Genomic DNA, 22,787 nt, shown 5'->3' on the forward strand with positions numbered 1-22,787 from the left:
TCTCACAGCCATTCCCTCTGCCCTGTACATCACTAGGATCTCTATTAGAGGAGCTTCACCTTGGAAAATAGTTACTTGGGTTAAATTATAGTTAGTGCTAGCTTTCTTCTCTGATTCAGAATTTTGACTCATATAAACATATATAACTTCAGTTGGATTCGTAAGAGCAAAAAAGCTTGTTGCAACTGAATTATGTGGAAAATGGAGCCATGGTTCACACATTGCACTAAGACATATCAGTTTTTGGCTTAATGTGGAATGTGGACCTACCCATTATGGTTTAGAGTGTGATGTGCAAACCAGTCCATTACATTTTCTTCAATAAACCATGATTTAAAAATTCCAGCAAATGTCTGAATCAATCATTAGTATATCTTGCTGATTAATTAATGATGAGCAACTAATAAACATGGACTATGCTTTAAAATGTTGAAATTGAACTAGAGGCTGACTGGTCAAATGAATGAAATATTCTGTCACTTTGGCATCAACCTGTGTATGAAAACACAATATTCATAAATAATATGAACGGTTTGTAAGATTACTTGATGAGAGATGATTTACTGGGGTGTTCAATATTGTAGGGGGTTATTATTCCTTTTGATAACCAAATATCTAGACAGACTTCACATATTTGATTATAGCCAACAAATTCATCTTGGGTTTTTCTTTTTATATACTAATGAGTAATAAAGTACACCAGAATTAGTATTTAAGTTTCCCGTATTGAGAAGGACCCACTGTTGAACATCATACATGGCTGATGTTGGCATTACAGAGGAAAACTTAGAAGAGTGCCTAGAAGGTAGAGCACTGAAGGCAGTGACTGTACTTCATGGAAACTGATCAGTTTTCTTTACTGCCTCAGATCCAAAGTGATTATGGTGATGTGTTCCTTTAACTCCATGGCCCTTGGAACCATGCAATTTCTTAACAAAATGTTTTGAATCTTCATACCTGGAAACTATCAGTAGAGGGAGCTGAACTACTGTACAATCATTGACATAAATAACACAATATAACCAATTTGATACTCTTTCATGAACCATGTTCAAAGACGACAAGTGCTGGAGTGAAAATGAAAATGAAAATTTTGGTTATCAAGATGCACAAAATTCAAATATTGAGCTATTTTCCTCCAGGGAAGTTTATGGAGAGTCTCCATGTAATTTGCCCAAAGAAGTTGAAATAATGAATTAGTATCCTTTCAAGTAGCAAAGGTTTGCAGGTGTTGCCATGCTATCCCTGGATTTGTATAGTAAAGCATGAATATGCCTTTTTGTGTCTATAGACAGCAATTGGAAAGTGAACTTTCACATTTCCTGTTTGTAGAAGATCTAGCCTTGGGCATATTAATTGGTAAAAAATTATAAATAGGTCTTAGGATAGGGGTCATAAAGAATATGGGGCTTTCATTGTTAAAACTGAATACACTGTCAGCATACCTCAATATGGAAGCTTTTTCCTAGCCTGGTATTCTCCAAATACACTACCATAATTCTCAACCCCCATGGGTAATAATAGTGAACCTGTTGAAAATTCAGAAAGTTGTCTGAACGGATTTGGAAGTTTGGGTGAAATTCCAACATGGGATAGGAGTTGACACTAGACTCTTGACTTTGTCTTTCTTTGTACTTCCATCATCATACCTCCTATGCTGAATGACTGTCCAAAGCCTAATGGTAATCCTTGGGGGTAGGGGTCAGGCTATTCTGTCCAGACCCCCCCAAAAAAGGTGGGAAAGGATGTGCATGAGCAGAATCTGTGCTGTTAACTTCCACGATTAATGCTTGTAAGGAAAGCTTAAATAGAGGTTGTTTTCAGCTGTGAAACCAACTAATATTTTGAATCACTGGAAGCAGTAGGGGCTCCACATGGAGTTGTGTACATTCCTTGGTGAATTAAATCTGGTACTTGTTTTGAAGGGCAATTGGATAAACACCCCAAGTTTACATGAAGGGGGGTGGAGGTCATGGTTCAGATGACCAGACTTTTAAAAAACTGTACTTTAATGATCTTGCATAAATTTACCAGGGAAAGAATTTAGAACAGTTGATATCTCATTTCCCCAAACACCATGGGTTCACTATCAGCATCATACCCAGTTTTGATGATACATTGTAGTCCAGAGGGCCTGTCATAGTGCTGCCAACCTTAATATTTCCCTTGCCAGAGCTAGATCCAGTTTTAAAACTGGGTGTGTGGACATATCAGTGCTACTAAATACAGAAGTTTTAGAGGAACAAAAATTCCTCTAAAGTGGATCGGTGTGAACATATCAGTGCTACTAAATACAGAAGTTTTAGAGGAACAAAAATTCTTCAAGAAAAAAAAGGGAGGAGAAAAAAAATCAGTACCCAAAGTCAGTGAACACCATGCTTATAGTGTGTTGAAGAGTGGTTATTAGCAAAAATGTGACAGGAAGTGGAGGTTCCTAGAAGAGTGTGCAGTTGACTGAACAGGAGCGCTGTGGTGCAAAATCTTTTTGCAACTTCCATATGTGTTTCAGAACGCGTTTAGACTTGGTGTGGAGTACCTTGGTTCACTTCCTTCTATCACTTACTATGCTGCAGCCCATTTTCTGTTTGCTGCTCTTTACACCAGACTTTGCACTGAAGGCTCTTGTATGTTTGTGTGTTGAGTGTGTGTGTGTGTGTGTGTGTGTGTGTAAGTTCTCCTTCCACTGTGATACTGCTGCTGTGTGAAAAAGAAGCACCGCTACAGCTAGCTGGTGATGAGACCCCAATCAAGATGCTGCTCCTACAGTTCAATTGTTCCAAAGTGAATGGTTGGAAGGATTTCAGTGGCAATTGTTATAATGTGAAATTGCAGCTTATGTGCATTGCTTTGATATCAAGGACATCTGGAACCATCTGAAGGCACCCACAATGCAATCCAAATTGATGGATCCCTACACAAGGGAAAAAGCAATTTCCCCTTCCCTGGCAACCTTGACACATATGAAATTTTATGCCTTAAAATAACACTTCTATGCCTGCTCGTTTCTTTCTACTGTGTAGTTGTCTAAGGTAGATTAGAGCCAGGATGTCCACCACATCAGCATATTTTCACTGCTTGCTTTTGCCAAGAGCTGCTAGATTTTCCACTATGGTTCTCCACAAAGTAAACATCCCTGAGGAGGTACATGTCCACCTTGTTAATATTGTCCTAAATCACAATGTGGATGCATGCCAGAAATGTTTTTTTCATTGCCCCTCCCCTCCTTTATTCAAGCCACCAATCAAGTCTAACCATGATGCTGTGTGGCAACAAGAGCCCAGGCAAATCCTGAGAAGGGCATGTTTTGTAGTTATAGAAGATTGTATGTCTTCAATCTCTTGAAGAAGAGGCAGAAAGATTGTAGGTGGTGTATATGTGATTCCCATGTATAAATCTGAGGCCAAAGCTGCAGGTTTCAACCACCCAGTTGTTTCCTGAGTCTGCTGTGACTGCCTTCCTCCCAGGTCTTAATGTCAAGGTTAAGGAAGCACAATCATTCATTTCAAGTTCAGGTTCTAGTTTTTCCCTAGACTCTAGCTTGGCCTTGTCATTCTGTCAAAAGCCATGGGTTCCAAAGGCTTAGCAACAGCCACAACAGTGTCTTCTCCAAAGGCCTCTATGCATTTCTCCACAGTTTTCAGGATGATCTGTAACCTCCTGTCCAATGCCAAAAGGTGGGCTTCTGTCAACACGGGGGCAAGACGGTCTTGAAGGAGGGACTCCCTCATGATATCACTGAGCTTGTAGTCTGACTTAGCTAAAAGCTGCAGCCGTAACAAGGTGGTCTTCTTTATTCTAAAGGAAGGGAAAGACATGTGAGTCAAGCTGTTTATGAAAAAAACTCAAGATGCAAGCATTCTTATTCGTATTGGAAATATTGATGTGTCCAGTTTACAGCTGAACAGAGCACTTGACATAAAATGAAAAGCTGTTGCAAATTCCTAACCTAAGGCATATGCAATGCATGTGGAAAGTCTGCACCTGCCACTAAAAGTAAATTGGTTTGGGAAAGATCCTTGTCTGGTGCTGAGAAGATCAGGGAACCAAAAGAGATCTGGATCTCCTAGTTCTTGGTGTTCTGCAATGTTTGGTAAAGAATTGAAGCTCTCAGTTGCTTAAGAAAAGGAGCCACAGCCTAGGCACCCATCGTGAACAGTAACATGAAGAAACCCTGACATGCTCCAAAGTATATTATTGTGTGGAAGGACTATGAGCTCTACTTGAATTCTGGAAAAAAAAAAATCCTGTACAATTAAGAACAGGCTTAATTCTAAGTATAGTTCTTTTGTGCAAGGCTCCAGCAGATGAGTCTTAGCCACTGCTAAACAGGTAGCTAATGGCCTCACTTAGTATGTATATGTTTAAAAGTTACTTTGATATAAGAAGGATATTGAAACAAAGCACCTGTTTCCTAGTAACAGTATACCTGATTAGCATCTGAGCTGCCAGCTATCAAAAAGCCTTAGATGGCACTTAGAAAATCTGCATGTTGACAAAATTTCCATCTGTCAATTACAAAAGGCCACACTGCTTGGATCTGCACATATACTACGCCAATACATTACAGCATCCTGGGTTCTTGGGAAGAACTTAATGCGAATGAAGGCCAACACCAGCTAAAGAACTGGCAGCTGTGATTTCACATTGTTGTGTATAGTAATAACAACAACAACTATTATTTATTACATTTATATGCCACCTGACTCCCAGTGACTCTCCTGCAATGGCTTCTTCACTTAGGGAGCATTCACATTTCAATAGTCAACTTTTGGGGGATGAACAAATCTGTGAAAGTAGATGCTTTAAATGAGTGGATTTCCTGTGATGACTGAATTCCAAACAGTGTAGATAGACCTCACTGTTAATTTTCTACTCTTATTCAAACTGGATCTCATGTTAGAACACCTAATAATATATTTCTCCTGTGCAATGACAAGGAATTTACAGAGCGCTCAAAAGCAGCATGATTACTCATATCTCTTGAAACTCCATGGAGGTGTGTGTTTGCTTGTTTTTATATAACTAGGAACAACGACCTATTTCAGCTTAAGCCTAGCTCTTCCAAAGTGCAGATGATCTCACTGAAATTTCTGACAGACAACTGCTTATATCTGAACTGTGAACTTGTCACAGAGCAGTTGAACCTAAACATACAGGTTTATAAAATTAGCCTTAAAGCTGGCACACAAATCTAAGCTGGGCTCCCTTTTTGTCCATGTTCTATAACAAACCCAAAATGTGCACTGCACACAAAGCCAATTCTGTAATAAAGTCCCCCCCCCCAAAACTCTATCTTTTGTACAGAATTAAGAGTTATTGGTCAGGATCAGGAGATAGAGAAAGCACAGCAGCTAAACTGAAGTGAATATGGCTTCCGTATATATTACATGTCACACAGCAAGGCAAACTCACAATACTTGGAGCAGAGTTTTTAAGGGGAAAATATTTGATATAATGACAATAACCATAAGCAACTTTAATGTTCATAAATGATTTGATGTAATTGCCCTATCCTCCTTTTAAAATATTGAGCTAGGAAAAGTTTTTGGCAGAGAAAAGGTGATTATTGCAGGGTAGGTGGGGGCAGAAGCCAATTTAGAGCATACAGACTTGAAGGACGTGTACAAGATTTACTGGCAACCCTATAATTATAAACCAGATGGTTTGCAAGGTATGAATAATGGCTTTTGAAATGAAACCTGGAGGCTCTATATATCTGTATGGCTTGAGATGATGCTTTTGACATCGGCTTCTATAGAAATGTAGAGGGAACATAGTGGAAATTGGTTAGCTGTGCTGGAGGAAGAAACCCAGAGGAAGAATAACTCTTTGCCCAACTTCTTGAAGGACCAATTGTTGATTTATATGAATTAATAAAAGAATAACCTGGAGAGGATACAGGCACTACAATTTATGAGCAAATCCGACACCCCAAAATGACTGCAGGGAGACACAAAAGAAATGGATGAAGTTTTGGTCCCTTTAGAAGCCAATAAAGTCTTAATGTTCTTGACAGGGATCAAAATGAATGCCTCAATTTCCTTGTGCTTTGATGAATAGCAGGTCTGGAAGGAAAGGGATGAACATCCAGTAAGGCTGGGAAAACTTAGTGAGTGCACGCAGCTCGGAATTCGTTGTAGTCTGAGTTAGAGATAATTTAGAAAACTATCGTAGAATAATTTTCTCAAATGTGCTAGATGTTTAAAAATCAACAGAAAACACACACAAACACACACACACAAACACACACACACACAAACGTGCACACACGGGGCTGTGAACAAGTGCAACATTGTCCAAGGTGTGAGATGCACTTTTCCTGGTTCTTTAGGACTCTCTCATTTTCCAGATGGTGAATCTGAGAGATAAAGAGGAGTTGGGAAAATCCTTTGGATATTGCTCCATGTTCTAACAACTTGGACCTATTGGACTTGGCTTGTCTCATTTAGCACCATCAGGCAAAACAAGTGATTACTTGCTTGCTAGCTCCCCAGGCCACAGCCTGTAGCTTTTCTGTTTAACTAAACCGATGTGGAAAGGCAAGTACTTACATGCAACACTGTTCAAGTGGAGCCAAGATGGAGACCTCATCACGGGAATGTTTCCCAAATCTGTGAGAACAAACAAGTAAATGCCAGTGTAATGGCATAGCAAACAACCCAAGATGGTGGAAAAGAATCTGTTTTAGAGAGGTCATTAAAGAAACTGTTCAATAGGATACAAAGGGGTGGCTTGATACTGACTGAATTTGTATCCAAAATGCAGACATGGGGAGTTGGAGGAAGCTTACAAAATCAACAGATGGCAGCATCTAGCCAATGTTGGCTGAACCTGGAAACTAAACAGGGACAGTCTGATTCATATTTGGGTTTGGGACCATCTGGGAATTGTAGGGTTGTTGGCGCAACTTGGAACCAAAGAAAACATTCTGAAGAAGGATGTGATAACCCACTTATTTAAGGTTGCCAAGAAAACTACACAGATGACAGTATAAAGCATAACTGAAGGGTGTGGCTATCGTAGGGAACAAGCCTTATCTCTTGCCGATTGACTTCCCAGTCAACCTGTATAATTCTGACCATACTGCACCAGGGGCCAAGAACCCATGTGCTACATTTTTGAAACCATAGCTCCAGAGGACAATACTGCTGATCCGCTCTGCAAGTCACTTGACAATCTGTCCTGGGGGGGGGGGGGGGGATGGGTTTGCTGATTCGCTGCACAGCCTTATGCCACTAGTCATGCTGCCTCTAGTTTCATAAGCCCTGATGTCCTAAAACAGGATAGGCAACTTGCTGCTGAGCTCAGACTTTCATCAGTCCTAGCCACATGGCTAATAATGGGGATGTTGAGAGCAGCAGTCTTACAGCAGCTAAAGAGCCAGCTGTTGCCTTTCCTGCTCTCAAAGAGAGGATTTCCTATACTGTACTGATCTTCACATGTGATATTTCTGCCCTGAAAGTCCTGCGACTAAGACCAAATTACATGACTGATTAGAAGTATGTGATTGTATCTGTATGAACTGGTTTAAAATCAGCTGCAAACTACGTCCTTTGAATTGGTTCAAGTCCATATTTCAGTACTGATTGACTACCATTACTGAATTCTTCTTCTGACTTAAAGTGTGGTCTCCCTCTATCTCTCTCTGAAACCTCGGAGGGGATCTCTCTCTCTCTCTCTCTCTCTCTCTCTCTTATGTCTTTGACTTCTTTCCAAGATCCCATGAATTGTAGTTCAATATACATGCTCAGAATTTTCCTAACAGATATCTTTAGTGCTCCGGTTTAAAATTAATAATTTCCCAGGTTCCCCAGAAAAAACTAAGCAGCTTAAAGCCAATATAGATTGCAGAATATTGGAATGCTCACGTCAGGTACATTGATTTCCATTAATAGCTGAAAAGCGCATGTAATACCAAGTCAGCGTGTATCTAATTTAGCCCTTTCCTGCCTGGAAAGAGTTACGGGGCACATGCATGAGATCCATGAAAAGACTGAACATAACTTGCATTATCTCATATTATTTGACACACTAACTGGGGCTGCTAGTAATTGTGGTTCGGCAACATATGAAGGTCCAAAGGTTCTCCTGCAGGGGCCACAAATTTTGTTTAGTGTCGATATGAAGCTGTTGAGAGAGGCCACCTGCTTGCATGGATTCAGGTATCATTAGTATTGAAATGATATTTGTACATCCCAACCCCAGAAGATATAATCTAGGTCCTTTCCCACCCCTGGTATCAGAAGACTTCTACACCCACAGCCACCCTGCCTTGCTGGATGAAGCCTGAGGCTTCCCATTCAGACTCTAATAGCCACCAGGCAATGGGATATGATCTGGACAGCATCACTTGGTCAGGTGAGTATCTGCTAAATGTCATCAACATACTGATGATATCTGACCCTGTGTCAATGGATGACCTCATCCAGTGGCTTCAGGTAGACATTAAACAGGAGAGTCAAGAGCCTTGAGCCCTGTGGCACCCTATGACTCAGGAAGCTTGGGCTTGACTTCTTGCCCCATTAACACTGACTGAAACTGGCCATGGAGAAAGGAGGAGAACTACCACAACACTATACCTTTCATTCTCAGTCCTATAGTCAGTCCAGAAGGGTACTTTGATCAATGGTCAAAGAGAACCAGGACCAGCACCACTTCTATTCTGGTTCTGCCAGAGTTCATCATCGAGTACAATTAATGCAATCACTGTGCTATGTCCTAGCCTGAAACCCAACTCAAAAGGACCCAGATATTTCACTTCCTCCAGAGCCCTCTGAAGGTACAACCTGACCATCTTCTCAACAATATTCCCCAAAGCAGGGAGGTTGGAGAGTAGGAAAATTGTCCAAAGCCAGCAATGACTTCTTGAGGAACAGGAGCACCACTACCTCCTTCAAGGCAAGCAGAACCATCCTCTCCCTCAAGGATGAATTCACCCATCACATGGACCCAACCACATTTTTGTCAAATTCAGATTTGAAAATTCACCTTTTCAAACCCAATATGTGAAGTAAATACTAGCCAATAAACAAGTTTGGTGGAGTTGTACTCCCACACATGCGGAAGTCATCAGTTTCAGGAAAGCCAAAACACCTGGCTGCAAACCAATTCCTGGCATCCCCAGGGATGTCTGGAAAAGCTGCCAGATTCCCTGGAGATCCAGGACTAGTCATTATCAACAGTCCAGAACAAGAGGGGCAAACATTCTGGAACAGTGCAAAGGGACACCAACTGCACTATGAGCAGCCATCATGTGGCTGATTTGTTTGGGGTTTTCTGCTGTAGATGAACCTGGCCAATTACAACTTGGCATGAAATCAGTCAGTTTAAGGCAGTTTCCTGGTTTCCTACCTTCAAATAAGTTCTGGAGGAAAAAAGTGGAAAGGAATCAGGGCTGTCAGTATAGGAAACTCCTAAGCAGATAGAAGCCCTGTTTTAATCTAACTTGGGATTTTACCATGCTGCATAAGCCAATTTATGTCTGTTTATTTTTTTGCAATCTATGAACTGAAGTTCAGTTCTACCTGGAAATTGTCAAGGCTGGTTGCTTAGGTGGAGGACTCTGATAATGATGAAGTTGCCTTACCCTCTTGCGTTATCCAAATGAAGCAAAAAACCATCATCTCCAAACTTTGTAAACATCTCATAATGATGGCGGTCCATATTGCCTTTCAGAAGACAAAAAGAAGGAGCATGGAGAACAAATCCATTTCTGTATGCGTGCAAACCCACATCCAATATTTAAATATAGAAATAACCTTGGATCCACAGATTAAGAAGTGCTGACAAGTGACACCAAACCCTTTTAATGTGAGGGGACCATCAGCAACTTAAAGAGCTTACTGAAAGCTTTTGGGTCACATAGGCTGACAATTCAGGATGCAGATCCACAACTGCTTTCCTTAGCACTGATTGGTTTACTCTTTGATGCTTTCCTTATGGCCTGTGGGGTCTTCTTAGCTCAGCTTGCTATTATGCTCAAGGGGACATCTGGATTTCTCTGGATGGGGTGCAGAGACTGTGCTCACACTGAGTTCCTGGTTATACACACATATTAATGCATGAAATGTCACTATTTTCTCCCAAGGACTAGAATGGCTGTCAGTATAATTCCATGTCTGCCTGCTCAGAGGAAAGCCTCATTGAGTTATTTTAGATTTATAGCCAGGCCAGTGTGTATACAAACAAAATTGCAGCCTCATTTGTTCTGTAGTTCTGTTAATGTTGCATGTTGTGGTCAATTAGGCATTACTGCTTTTCTGCAATCCAGCCAGACACCACTATTATAGGAAAGGTTATTAATCTTCATGGCATGTACACCGGATTCTTTATTAGGACTCCAAGCTTCTCAACTATTTAATTATTCCTTCCTCTGGCTGAAACTCAGAGGAGGTAAGATATGTGGCCTCACGACGAGGCCAAGACTTTGACATTTGGAAATCTGGTAAAAGCATGCAATATCCTTTTGCCCAGCAGAGGAACAGAGCTGGAATGCTTTTACTACATAGTGCAAAGCCAGGAAATATAACATGGGCTCCCACCATCTCCTGATCATTGTTTTTACATTCTTCTAATTTAAAAATAGGAACACTGCACAGAAAAGTACTCCCTGAAACATACAATAAGCCCTACATAAATGCAAAAGCTCCTCTTATTAAATAAGAATAGACAGCTGCAACCCAATGCTTTGTTAGTAAGTGCATCCATCTGTTTTGGAGGAAAAAGCAACCCCCAAAATTGAGGGGGTAGAGGGCATCTTGGGAGGTAAAAGTGGTGATGAGAAGCAACTTTATCAGTTTGCCTTCTGATAAAGGGGGATTTTGAAGGCCATCATAGCATGGCAACCGTTTTCTGAGTGTGTTCACAATATGGTCTCAAAATTCCAAACAATCGACCGGAGACATTTGCTACATGTCATAAAATGTGTTTGCTTCCTGCTGCCAAATTCTGGAAGGATACACAATGGAGTGTGGTAGAAAATAAGCCTTTTAAGAGGCTTGTTCTGACATGTACCTTTGTGTTTTAGTTGTTAACATGGAGACAAAATCTAGCACAAACAATTCAGAATATCAACGTCATTGAGAAGTTAATGCACTGGAATGGACTGTAGTAGACAAAATCTCATGACACAAGATGCATCTGATATTTTTGTAAAATGCCATGACCTGTTTTTATTGTAATACCAAAATTGGAATGAATGAATGAATGCTCTGCCCCTTTTGCATGACTATATAATATTCAAAGCACAGAGAAAGTATATGAGTCAGTGCATCTGGACTGGGATCTTAGGAGGGGGACTACAACTTTAATATTTGCTTCTGCTATGTTTCTATCAGTTATAATTTGGCCATTGCAAACAAACAACAACAACAACAAAACCCATATTGAGAGTTTGGATGCTGAAATGATGGACTATGATGGACTAACATGCTCACTTCCCTGTTCAGTCAAGAAGCTCACTGGATGACTTGGGGTCAGTCGCTGATTTTCAACAAGAATGTTGTGAGGATAAAATAGAACTAATTACCTAATGAACCATCTTTTGCTCTTGGAGAAAAAGCAAAAAAACCCCAAAGGCATTGCTTTCCTCTGGATTGTGGATATAGGACAAGGGAATTAGCCAACCCCTTCCACTCCTCGTAACGAAACCGGAGAATCCAGCTCAGAAAACCTGACCGTTTCTAAATTTGTCAGCAAGTTACTAAGCTAGCTGGATTTCATGCCACGTGAGAAACTTCTACTCTTGGACAGAACACATCCGCTCCACGAGATTCACAATCCCTCCCTCTTCCTACTTACCTATTAAGAAGTCAAATATGGCCATGTCAATGATATTGAGTAGCCGACTGCCACTGCTGTAAGGATAAATCTCCTTCACGGTATTGCAGTAGAGAGGATTTACTTCCCACCTGGGAGGAAGATCAAAGAGAGGAGAGTTGCTGCTGGCATCAGCATCTTCCCCATCTGTTGTCTTTTTTGAAACAGAGGGAAAAGGTGTTGGTGCAACACTGGAATCTAAAATGAAGTGGATGGTTTGGGGTTTCGCCTGCCATATGAACAAACGCTTGAGTCCAAGGCCAAAAGTGAATGCAAATAGTAGGCAGGGATTTTCAAAGCCGTAAAGATTTTAAAACATCTAAAGAGCATCTGTGGAGAAGCTTGAGTACCCTCTACTCTGTTGGGAAAAGGAGTTTAATTCTCCTCCTCTCCCCTTCACAGTCATTATAATAATGGGTTCTCCAAAGTTGGCATTTATATTTCAAGGGAAGCCTACATCTAATGTTACTGATTTTTCATATTTATATCTTGGCGTTCTTCCAGGAACTTAAGGCAATGCACACAATAGGTGTTTGCTTTTTTTTTTTTTTTTTTGGTCCAGTTTTATGCCACTGTAGCAACTCAAAGGGGTGGCCCCAAACCACCCAAAGAACTTCCATTGGCTTAGGTAGAAGCTATTTTGTCCTGACTGGGTTAGGGAGAAAATTTAATTTTCTACTCTTCACACATGCACTTGCATATGCACCCCCCCCCGCCCCCATATAAGCTTCTGTTTAGGCTTCCTAGAAGCTGTTATTTTACAGTACAAAATGGAAACAGTATTTATTGCTAGCCTGGCTATGGTGGATAGGAACTTTGGTCCAAATACATCTGGTTGCTTCTGGCTGGGCCAGACTAGGAATGCAAAGTAGAGGTGCGAGCTAAACCTGGGGAATTGAATGAGACTTACCCTCTGGTAACTGGGCCTAGGGTTACATCCTTGTTTCTCTTCTGCATAAACAGAAGTACCAAGGGCCTTTCAGAAGCTGCCATGCCCAATAAATGTAGCACAGCATCTCTCTGAAGGCATTGCATGTGTATGACCAGTAAGCAAAAAGAGAGGTCCATTTACCCACTTACTCCTCTTTTCCAGCAAAGGTGTAGGATCGGATCCATGGGTTGGGGATGGAGATTCGCGGTGCCAAGTTGAGAGAAGGCAGGAAAACAGACAGGGACCCTTCCAATAAGTGAGGGTTCCCACAGACGGCGTATTCTGTTTTGCACATATAAGGGCACTTCGCAAAGAAACAGACATTGCTGGCTATGGAGAGAGTAAGCTGAATGAGACACAAGACTGATGCAGGGACACAGGTGTCCATAGCAAGCCACAGTGATGTTAAAATTAAAACACACTCATCATGATGTCATTGTGCAAATGGGGTGATTATATAATGACACTGTGACACCTGATGCCTGTAAGTTGCATCATCATCATCATCATCATCATCATCATGCCCTTAAAACTTGGTTTTGTCATCGGGCCTGGGGATCCCATGAAAATGTGGAGCCTGTTAAATGGTTGCATTGTATTTAAGCTTTGAATGCATTCTCTTGTGTTTTTATTATCGTTTCCAACTGTTTTAATTGTATTTTTAATGTTTTTGTTTTTAATTATTTTGATTTTTTTTGTTTTGTTTTTTGACTATGTACGCCACCCAGAGCCACAACATGAGATGTGGGGGAGGGGGGGGCGCTATATAAATTTAATAAATAAATAAATAAATTTGTACAATGATGTCATGATGCATGTGCCATTATTCCCCCCTCCCTCTGCTCCCCGATACCCACATGCAAGGATACACAATTTTTGTAATGCGTGGAAATAAATTCTATATAATTTTGACTCAGCCATCATACAGCATTATTTTAGCCTTTAAAACTGCAGAATGACAAAACCTTGTGTTACAAAGCAGCTTTTTGAATATCTACTTAGTACAACTATGAGGTCTGAACACTGCTGAGAGATTTAGCTACCAGGGAAGTATGATAGGGCCAACACTTGCTCTCCCTGATAGTTAAATATGAGGGGCCTGTCCAATATGACAAATTTTCTGGGCACACTGGTTTTATATAAACAGGCAGAGTATCCATGGACACTTATTCCTGGAGAATATGTCTGTCTCAGTTTTGTTGCATACATCTACTTGGTGAATTCAGGTTTCCCAGATACATTTAAGCTGATCAGGCTTGTTCTAGTAAAGCGAGAACACTGACAAAACTTGCTCCCATTTTGCCTGGTTAAACCTGGAGCAATCTCACACATGCAAGTGGAGAACAAGAGCAAGTTTTGAAAGAAACTTATGGGTATAGCCATGTGTCAAAACTCCTCACCAATCACAACAGCTGGCATGGCCTATAGTAGCCTGTCCATAACTTTTGGAATGGCTGTCAAAATCTACATGTTCTTGTAGTGAAGTTCAGTATTTTTATCTATTATTTTAAATTCGGAGTCTGTTGTGTGCTAAGAGAAAAGCTAAAGATGACCAGTCTACCAGTAGCGCTGAAAAAAGTCTCAGGAAAGTATTGAAAGTGATACATCTTTAATAAGTGAAACATTTATTCTTGCCCATCTCTAACTCAAATAGAATTAGTTTTATTCATGTGGAGGTGGGGTACAGAAATTTATTTGTTATTTGAGGAGGTGCAGGGGTGGTATCACACATTTTGAACATCCCAATTTAAGGTGGTGCCACTGTCCTTTCAAGACATAAATAGCTTATGGCATTACTATTTAAGGAACCTTTGAAAAATGCCCCCACTGTCACAGATTCATCTTCCTAGAATATTGGAGCAAGCCTTCTGTACAATTTCCAGAATATGGAATGGATTTGTTCCATATGGCCCCATGTAAATCTTTACAGTACAGAAAATCTGCAAAGACACTGCTCTTTCACCCGGGATTTTACTGTAAACTGATTATAGTTCTTAATTTATGTTATGTTTTCAACTGTTTATAGTCTGTTTTTGTTTTTAAAATGTGCTAGCCACCTTGAGTACTCACCAAAGTAGAAAGACTGAATATAAATCAATTAAACAAACTTACCTGGGGAAATAAAAAAGACACTTTGTAAGATTTCATTCTTTGTGATTTCTAAAATTTCTTTTGTGATGTTAATCATTCTCCCAGCTGCTGGAGGGACGCGACGGAAATCCAGAATTCTGCAAAGGGCAAAATGTATCGCTCAGACTAACACAAAGAAAGAGATCTTTCTTTTATCCACAGGAAGAGAATTGTTAAACTGCATCTGGTCAATCTGTTTATTATATCTTGTAAACATTAGCATACAATTCTTGCTAGATTAATCTGTCTGCTGTAATGGTATAATCCACAGTAGTTTCCTGTATGGAGAAAGTGCCTTTTCCATGTTGTTCAGAACATCCTTTGAAGGTTGTCTGTGCTTCACAGAAAGGTCTACAGAACCTGAACATGTTCTGAATACTGACAGCCAGCTGAGAATAAGGAACAGGATGGCCAGGGCTGTACGCTTACACTGTACTGCCGGTTCAGTTTGGATAGGATTAACTCTTCTGCAAGGTATTCACAGAATAGGATCCTTGTAAATTGGACTTGAGAGTCATCTAGCAGGCTGGAGATGACTGTGCCCATTTGAATTCCCTGACCAGGCTTCTGTCAAATTGCCAGCCAGCTAGAAAATGGCAACTGTTTTCTATTGACATACGTATGAGTAATTCTCGGTTTCAGGAAAGTTCAAAGTAAACAAGTAGCCCTAATGAAAACGAAAAAAGGATAAGGTAAACCCAAGTGCATAACTGTACAGAAGGCTGAAAATATAGTATCCTTTGTATCTTGATCAGAATGTAGGACTTGTGAGTTCAGTGTGGGCCCTTCATATTCTGAAGTTGGGTGTTGACACATTTCTGCAAGCAAGGATGATGGCGCTGGAGTAGTAACTTAAACATCTCCCAAGAAGAGGTTTCCATGGTAGGCCAGTGAAGAAGTTCATGCACTGTAGGCAAATGATCCACGTTTTAATCCCAGGGAAGGGTGAAATCCTAGAGTTGTTCTCATAAGAATGGTGGGCACTGAAGGACCAGGCTGGAGAAGGCCAGTGAGCCAAATATTGGGCTTGATTAACTTTCTTCCAATCTGATACCCTACTGGTATGTTATTGTAAGACTGCATCGCAGAATTTTCAGACATTCTGACTGAGGATTCTAGGAGTTATAGTCCCCATACATTTGCAGAATACATTGAGAAAAGCTAAGCTGGATGCACCAGTACTCTGATTCTTCTTTTGTTGTGAGCATTTCCAGGGATAAAACTTAACTGGACTGATCAGATACCAGGAGAATTAGGGCATCTTGAACTTTAATAATGGCATGGATGGAGAAATTTTACCAGGAGCAGCTGTTCCAACCTATTATATTCCCAGAAATTTAAAACTTCTATTCATGCTGGACAACTTTCTCCTCCATTACATTAGATCACAATTTAAGCATGTTATATAAAAGGTCTAGGATTATACAAATTACACAAAGAAAGGAATAATATGATACGATATTCCTAGCTCAAACAAAAAGGGTTTTATGTCTTATGCCATAAAAGATTTAATATTGGTAGTTGCTACTAATATTTAACAACTGTTATCTAGATCGAAGCAACCCCTCACTTATTCATCCTGTAATAGCTTTAACTACACAGGGGGAGTTGATTACAATCCTCCATAACCTTGTATACTTCTGCTTTTGTTCTCCTCAGCACTTAAGCAATTCATTAAGATATTTGATGGATGCTCAAGTGAAACACTAAATGCCAGCAAGAGTACTTCCCAGCATGTAAATGCTGAGAAGTCTGGACTGTCTGGGCTGATTCATACCATAAAGCTTGCAAATGATGCTCTGGGGTCTGGTGCTTTTTTGTCAGCAAAACAAAATGGTATTGGTTAGTGAGTCAGTAACCACCGAGCAGACTAACTAATAATGGGACAGAAGCTTCTTAAAATGCCCCCAGGAATTGGCTTTTTAGCCTGCTGTTTGCAGAATATAAACACAAATAAAGCTTAGGCTTGGATCTTGATCAGGACTCCTGATGCATCAAACCAAGCATGGTCTACCACCAGCCATGCATCATGACCTGCCAGATGCATCTCAAGCAGAAAAAAGGGAGTTTAACAGAGCTTAGAATAACTGGCTAGTATAACACAATCAGCTTGGTGGGAAACATGTGCAAGATGTATGTCGCTGGAGACTATAACCAATTTCTCTTCCTCCTTCTTTGTTAAATTTCATTTGTAATGTATGAAATATGAACATGCAGTGGGTTGTATCTAGTGGCTGTTCATCCACTAGTGGAATGGGATCTGCCAATGGAATGAATACAATGAATTCTCTTCTACAAGGAGAGGGGATGCCACAGTCTTAGAAAGAAGCTAATATTACTTTAATACTCAAAGAGGGAAAGGTCTTAAACTTAACCAAAAATTACAGACCAATATCATTACTAAATAATGATTATAAGTTATTTAAAGATGGGATGGGATGACCTGAAGCAAGAAATGACCTTTCAAATAATTAATACTAATGTATTAAATAATTATTTATTAAACCTGCATGAGGCCTGACTCTCAATGACCCTGAGTGGCTCACAACAATCAATCCAATAAATTACAATAAAATCAATAAAACATAAATAAAGATAAAAGTAATGCCTATGGGAACCATCTGAAAAGCTTGTACAATGTTTTAGAAGAAAGAGCTGTAGTATAAAATTATCAGGAAAACTGTATTTCCCTTCCTATGACAACCCCATGCTTAGAACATATGCCACCACAATTTTTTCACATGCCCTTTTCTGCACTGCACAGACAGATGATACACCTGCACCTTAAAGATGCTCAAAGAACACGAAAATCTTCAAATCATGCAGAGCATGAAATGATGAGGTAACTATAATATTCCCTGCCTATTGTTTTCCTCAGCTGTCTAGGGAAGACTTCCTCATTCAATAGGAGAATGTCATTTTCCTTATACCAGTGGTAGGAGTCAGCAACCCCCCAACGTGCGTGGCTAAAGGAGAGTGATATTGGGAACTACAGTAACTTGGAGGGCCACAAATTTCTCACCCCTGTTCTAGACTAATCGGCACTGGTTTTAGGCCAGCCCTATCTGGAAAGAGAGGAAATTAAACCTGGGAACCCTATATATAGAACCTAATTTCTGTGCCAAGTGACAGTTTTCCCCAATAATGTTGCATTTTTCCCCCCCTAACCCTTGAGGTTTTCAACTGCCAAAAGGGAAGAGCAGACCAGAACGTTCACTCCGCGATGCAAACAGCTCCAAAATTCATGGCCAGTGACTAAAGGCTGGACACAGAGGCCCAAGTGCCGCCACGTTTGCTACTCACGGGGTTTTGTCTGTGGCGTTTATTGCCTTGCCCCTCTGAAGTTTCAGTCAAGCTCCTTTCTAAAGAAATAGCTCAGGAGGTAATTGTTACTTGGGAATTACCTGTCCAGGTGGAAGGCAGCTATTTCTGCATTGTGTCTCTGAAAGTCAACAAAGTAAAAAAAATCTTCTGGAGTCTCCTCATCTCGTTTCTGTCTGAAAGAAAGGTCCAGGTAATTAGCAGAAAGGATTCTGCGTAAAACAAAGTATCTTTCTGAGTCTAAGAAAAGTGTTTGACATTAGCTAGAAAGAGGGTTTCCTTCCTTTCCTTTCTGCTTTTCAATGGCTCAGACCTTTTTCATTCCTTTCAACAGTCTCTTCTAGATCTGTCTCAGGCCCAAACTAACCACCACCACCACCACCAATATGTTTAATAAATACTGAGAAGACTAAATAGCCATGCTATGGAACTGGAGTCCCATTAGGGGAAGAATAGCAAGACTTTCCTCTGTTGCCCCCCAATGTGATCTTGATCCAGGTTGGCTCTTTACCTAGCTGAGGACGAAACTTGCTATTCACATCAAAAGGCCTGAGTCAGTGTCAGGACAACAGAGCAAATGATCAGAAGCTACACTTCCCTAGTCTGAACTGCCTCATCCCGTATCTGCTCCTCATTCTCTCCATAATTTTCAAATGATGTAAATGGTGTCACATCCAGTTGGCACTTGGTTGGCCAGCAACTTCTAGGTGTCTTCTTGCATAATCATTCTGAATCCCCCTCAAAATCTTTGCACAACCTTAGCCCTTCAATGAAGTTGGGAGGAGCCAAGTTGAGATTGTATGCAGCTTCCAAACCCCTTTGTGTGCTTCGTCCTTTCCGCACAATTGCTGAAAATCAGCAGCACAGTTTTGGGCATGCTGAGGTGGGAAAACATGAAAAGTATACTGCAAGCTCTAAGGCAGACCTTATGTATTTTTTAAAAATTATCACTCTACCTACCACCACAAATAAAAACAAAATTCTAATCCCTGCTTCTTCTCCTCTTGTTATCTTTCCACCAACTTTTGCAGCTCTGCCAAATATACTTTAGTGAAGAGGACTCTGGCCATTTTCAAGTGATGCAAACTTACCTCATTGGTTTGAACATGGCTTTCCCAAAGTCCTGGAACCGCAAAACAAGTTTCAGGTGCACCCCGCTGGGTTTCACAACTGAGAAATGAAGAGAGATTCAGCTCCTTGTTCAAATGTTAAAACCAAAGGTTTTGCTTAGAAACTTGACAGGAAACATAATGTTTGTCTCAAGAAAGAATTGGAATGAGCTTATGAAGTGTGGCATATGATGATCAGTATCTAGATCACCTCTGTATGTTGGAAGCCATTTACTATGTTGAGTAATATGCTATATTAATTTTACATAGAGATGATCTAACCTATTAATGAGCACTATGTCTCAAAATATGTCCAACCTACAACTTTGAGAATTCCCTGAAAATTTCCAATATAATGTTTCTTCATTTTTCTTTTACTGGTCTGTATTGTATTTGTATTGCTTTGCTTATATTGCGCTTAGGCACACATACAATAAAAATAGTAAATATTCCACCACTGCTTCCTCACATCTCTCATGTTTTCTCTAGACATTTTCTTGGACCTCTGTATTTGCTTAACTGAGTTGGACTAAACTTTGCCATTGTATTAACAAGTTACATGTTGTGTTGCCCTGGCATATTTTCATGGAGATATTGGAAAACCTTGCTGATTCCAAATGGTACACAATGGCTGGGCTTGTACAATACATGCAATTTGAATCTCAGGTTAACAAAGCACAGTTCCTGTGTTCATGTAACTGGCCAAACAAATCATATCATAGTTTAACATGATGGTCTGATTTGCTCAAGATGCGAAGACAGTGGCTGGATATCATGCTGAATCACAGGTTACCCAACTTCATTTTAGCTGAGTCTAAGAAGTTAGGTGAACCTAATCATTCAGTTTGGGGAGAAGTTTGCCAAACTTCTGGGCCCCCTGTGAAGCTAAAACAAGTTTGGGTGAAAGAGGTGGGTACAGAGGCCAGCAATTCAGAAGTGTCATCTTGAATTTGTTTTCTTCTGTCTTTTTTTTTTTTTTTTAAGAGAGAGACAGGGAGAGACACCTTTGGGGATTTTTATTTCTTGGTTTGTTAAATTTTTACCCCACTTTCCTCTAAGAGCTCAGGTACCATACATAGCACTCCTTACTTCAATTTTCCCAGAACACCAATCCTGTAGAGTAGGTTATTCTAAGAGATAGTGGCTGGTTGAAAATTACCCAGTGAGTTTCTGTAGTTAAATATGGCTTTGAATCTCAGTCTCCCAGGGCCTAGTCCAATAGGCTTCATTAACAATAAAAATGTGGGAGACAAACTCAGAGCAATACCCTAATAAAGACATGTTCCCATGTATATAGCTCTGAAAAAGGGAGGGAGGGAGGGAGGGAAGTAATCCTTCTTCCATCCTGTTTGTTATCTATAGTAAAACTAAGACATTTGTGGAGGTGTGAGAATTGGTAGTGTAGAAGATTGGATTAAGACCAAGGGGAGCCAAGCCCAAATCCATATCCACAAAGCAAACTCTCTGGATGACCCTGGGCTTATTGTGACTTGCCAAATCTATCTCACATGTGTATCATCCTAAGCCTCTTAGAGGAAGAACAAGACCACAATACTACTACTTGGCGGCCATCATATTTCCCATTTAAACTGGTGATCCTAGTCTGGAGAGGCCATCTATCAAAGCTCCCCCAAAAAGTGGACTTGGGGGAAGAGAATGAGAGAAACTGAAACTAGCGGGGTGGGTAGTGGGTTGTGTGTGCGTGTGTTGTATATTTCATTTTTCAAATCCCTCTTGTTAATATTGGCTGATCTCAAAAAAGCTAAGCAGGGTCACACCTTGCCGGGAACTCAGTAAGAGACCTGAGGAAGTCCCAAAGCTGCTGGCTAGTCAAAAACATTCTGGAAGGCCATGAGCACCAGTCCCAGACTTTTGCCAAGAGAACCACACAGAGGGATCCATGCAGTCCCCAGGAGTTGACCTTGGCTTGAGAGAGTCTGCTTTTATTTTTACGATTTAATATTAACTCATTTTGGAAGAGGTTTCTTGCCTGAATGCACTACTATTAGTGTACAATCAAGTGTTTTAAACTCCTAAAAGCTGTGGGGTGCTTTTAGTCCAATAAGAATTATTGATTTCTACGTACATTCAAGGTATTTAAAGGAATCCAGGATTCACCATTATTGATCCAACTTGAAAATGCAGTGTTCAAATGATGTACTGTTGGTATATTTCTTTATTTATCATATTTATATAACTGCCCATATCACATAAAAGTATACGTCACCAGAGAAATTGTCTAGAATGTATAAAAGTACTTCAAATTTATGTTGGAAGTGTCAACAACATGAAGGGACATTTTACCATGTTTGGTGGATGTGTAAAAAAGCTAGAAAGTTTTGGATACAAATACATACACTAATTCAGAAGGTTTTAAAGACTTATATACAACTGAATCCAGAGGTTTTTCTTTTGGGACTGATGGACAGACAGCTGAAGAAAAGTCATGGAACTTTGTTTTTCTTTATGACAACTGCAGTGAGATTGCAGATTATATGTTAAAAAGTGGAAAGATTCAGCATTACCCACAATGGAGGAATGCTTGGTGAAGATGATGGAATTTGCAGAGATGGCAAAATTGACTTCCTTGATTAGAGAAAAAACATTATCTACTTATATTGCTAACTGGAAACCCCTTATAGATTTTTTGCATGAAACAGAAAAAAACAAACTTATGATCTGTGGTTTTGAGGATTAGAAAAAAATTAGATAATAGAAAAAAAGAGAGCTCTCTCTCTTTTGTAATCATAGAGTAAGATGTAACTTTGTAATTATATTTGCTGCAAGGAAAATCAGAAGAAATATTTCTATTTTTTTTTATTCTTTCTTTTTGGAGTTTTGTCTTTTTTCTTCCTTTTCTTTTCTTTACTTTAGTTTTAGTTAGCTTTTATCTTCTTTTTAAAACTTATAGATAGATAGATAGATAGATAGATAGATAGATAGATAGATAGATAGATAGATAGATAGATATGAAAATGCAGTGTTCAAAGTGAGCTGGGTCAACTTAGTAGGAGCTCCATTTCTGTTAGAAGATGAAGGAGGAAAGGCCATTTGCTTGATTTCTCTTTCTGGCTGTAGCCTTCGTGCCTCCTGACAAACTGCTACAGAGGGGAGGGGAGCCTCAGAGCAGGATGAGCACGCTTGCATCCCCTTGAAGAGGAGAAGAGGGATCAAGGAATGTATGTCCTTCCTTCCTTCCTTCCTTCCTTCCTTCCTTCCTTCCTTCCTTCCTTCCTTCCTTCCTTCCTTCCTTCCTTCCTCCAGTAGATTTCTCTCAAATCCCAGTGCCCCTCGATCCAGTTCAAGGTCAGTTTAAGAGATCTGATACTGGTTAAACAAATGCACAGCAAGCCTTTTAATAGCTATGCAATTCTGAGGGGAAATTACATCACAGCACTAGAGTTGCTTTAAACATTTAGGGCTGGGTGAGATAGACCCCTAAATAAAGCCCAAGGGGAATATTGAGGACTTGGCTAATA

The 22,787-nt window shown here is 40.1% G+C and overlaps 1 protein-coding gene across 1 annotated transcript in view; it reads right to left on the bottom strand.

Moving 5' to 3' along the window:
• Nucleotides 1–1,991: 1,991 nt before the first annotated feature.
• The window catches only part of FAM20A (FAM20A golgi associated secretory pathway pseudokinase), a 44,141-nt gene continuing 23,345 nt past the window's right edge, over nt 1,992–22,787 (bottom strand). The window contains exons 5-12 of the mRNA XM_088138308.1: nt 19,291–19,369; nt 18,283–18,375; nt 14,861–14,976; nt 12,898–13,078; nt 11,800–11,909; nt 9,587–9,668; nt 6,552–6,611; nt 1,992–3,795 (exon numbers count right to left, since the gene is read on the bottom strand). Of these exons, the coding sequence (XP_087994434.1) occupies nt 3,534–3,795; nt 6,552–6,611; nt 9,587–9,668; nt 11,800–11,909; nt 12,898–13,078; nt 14,861–14,976; nt 18,283–18,375; nt 19,291–19,369 (983 nt within the window). The 3' untranslated portion in view covers nt 1,992–3,533. The remainder of the gene's footprint in view (nt 3,796–6,551; nt 6,612–9,586; nt 9,669–11,799; nt 11,910–12,897; nt 13,079–14,860; nt 14,977–18,282; nt 18,376–19,290; nt 19,370–22,787) is intronic.

This window comes from Python bivittatus, unplaced genomic scaffold (genome assembly GCF_059951505.1).
Source record: "Python bivittatus isolate LINGU-HERP-01145 unplaced genomic scaffold, Pbiv_v1 ctg000220_np1212, whole genome shotgun sequence".
Taxonomy (NCBI): domain Eukaryota; kingdom Metazoa; phylum Chordata; class Lepidosauria; order Squamata; family Pythonidae; genus Python; species Python bivittatus.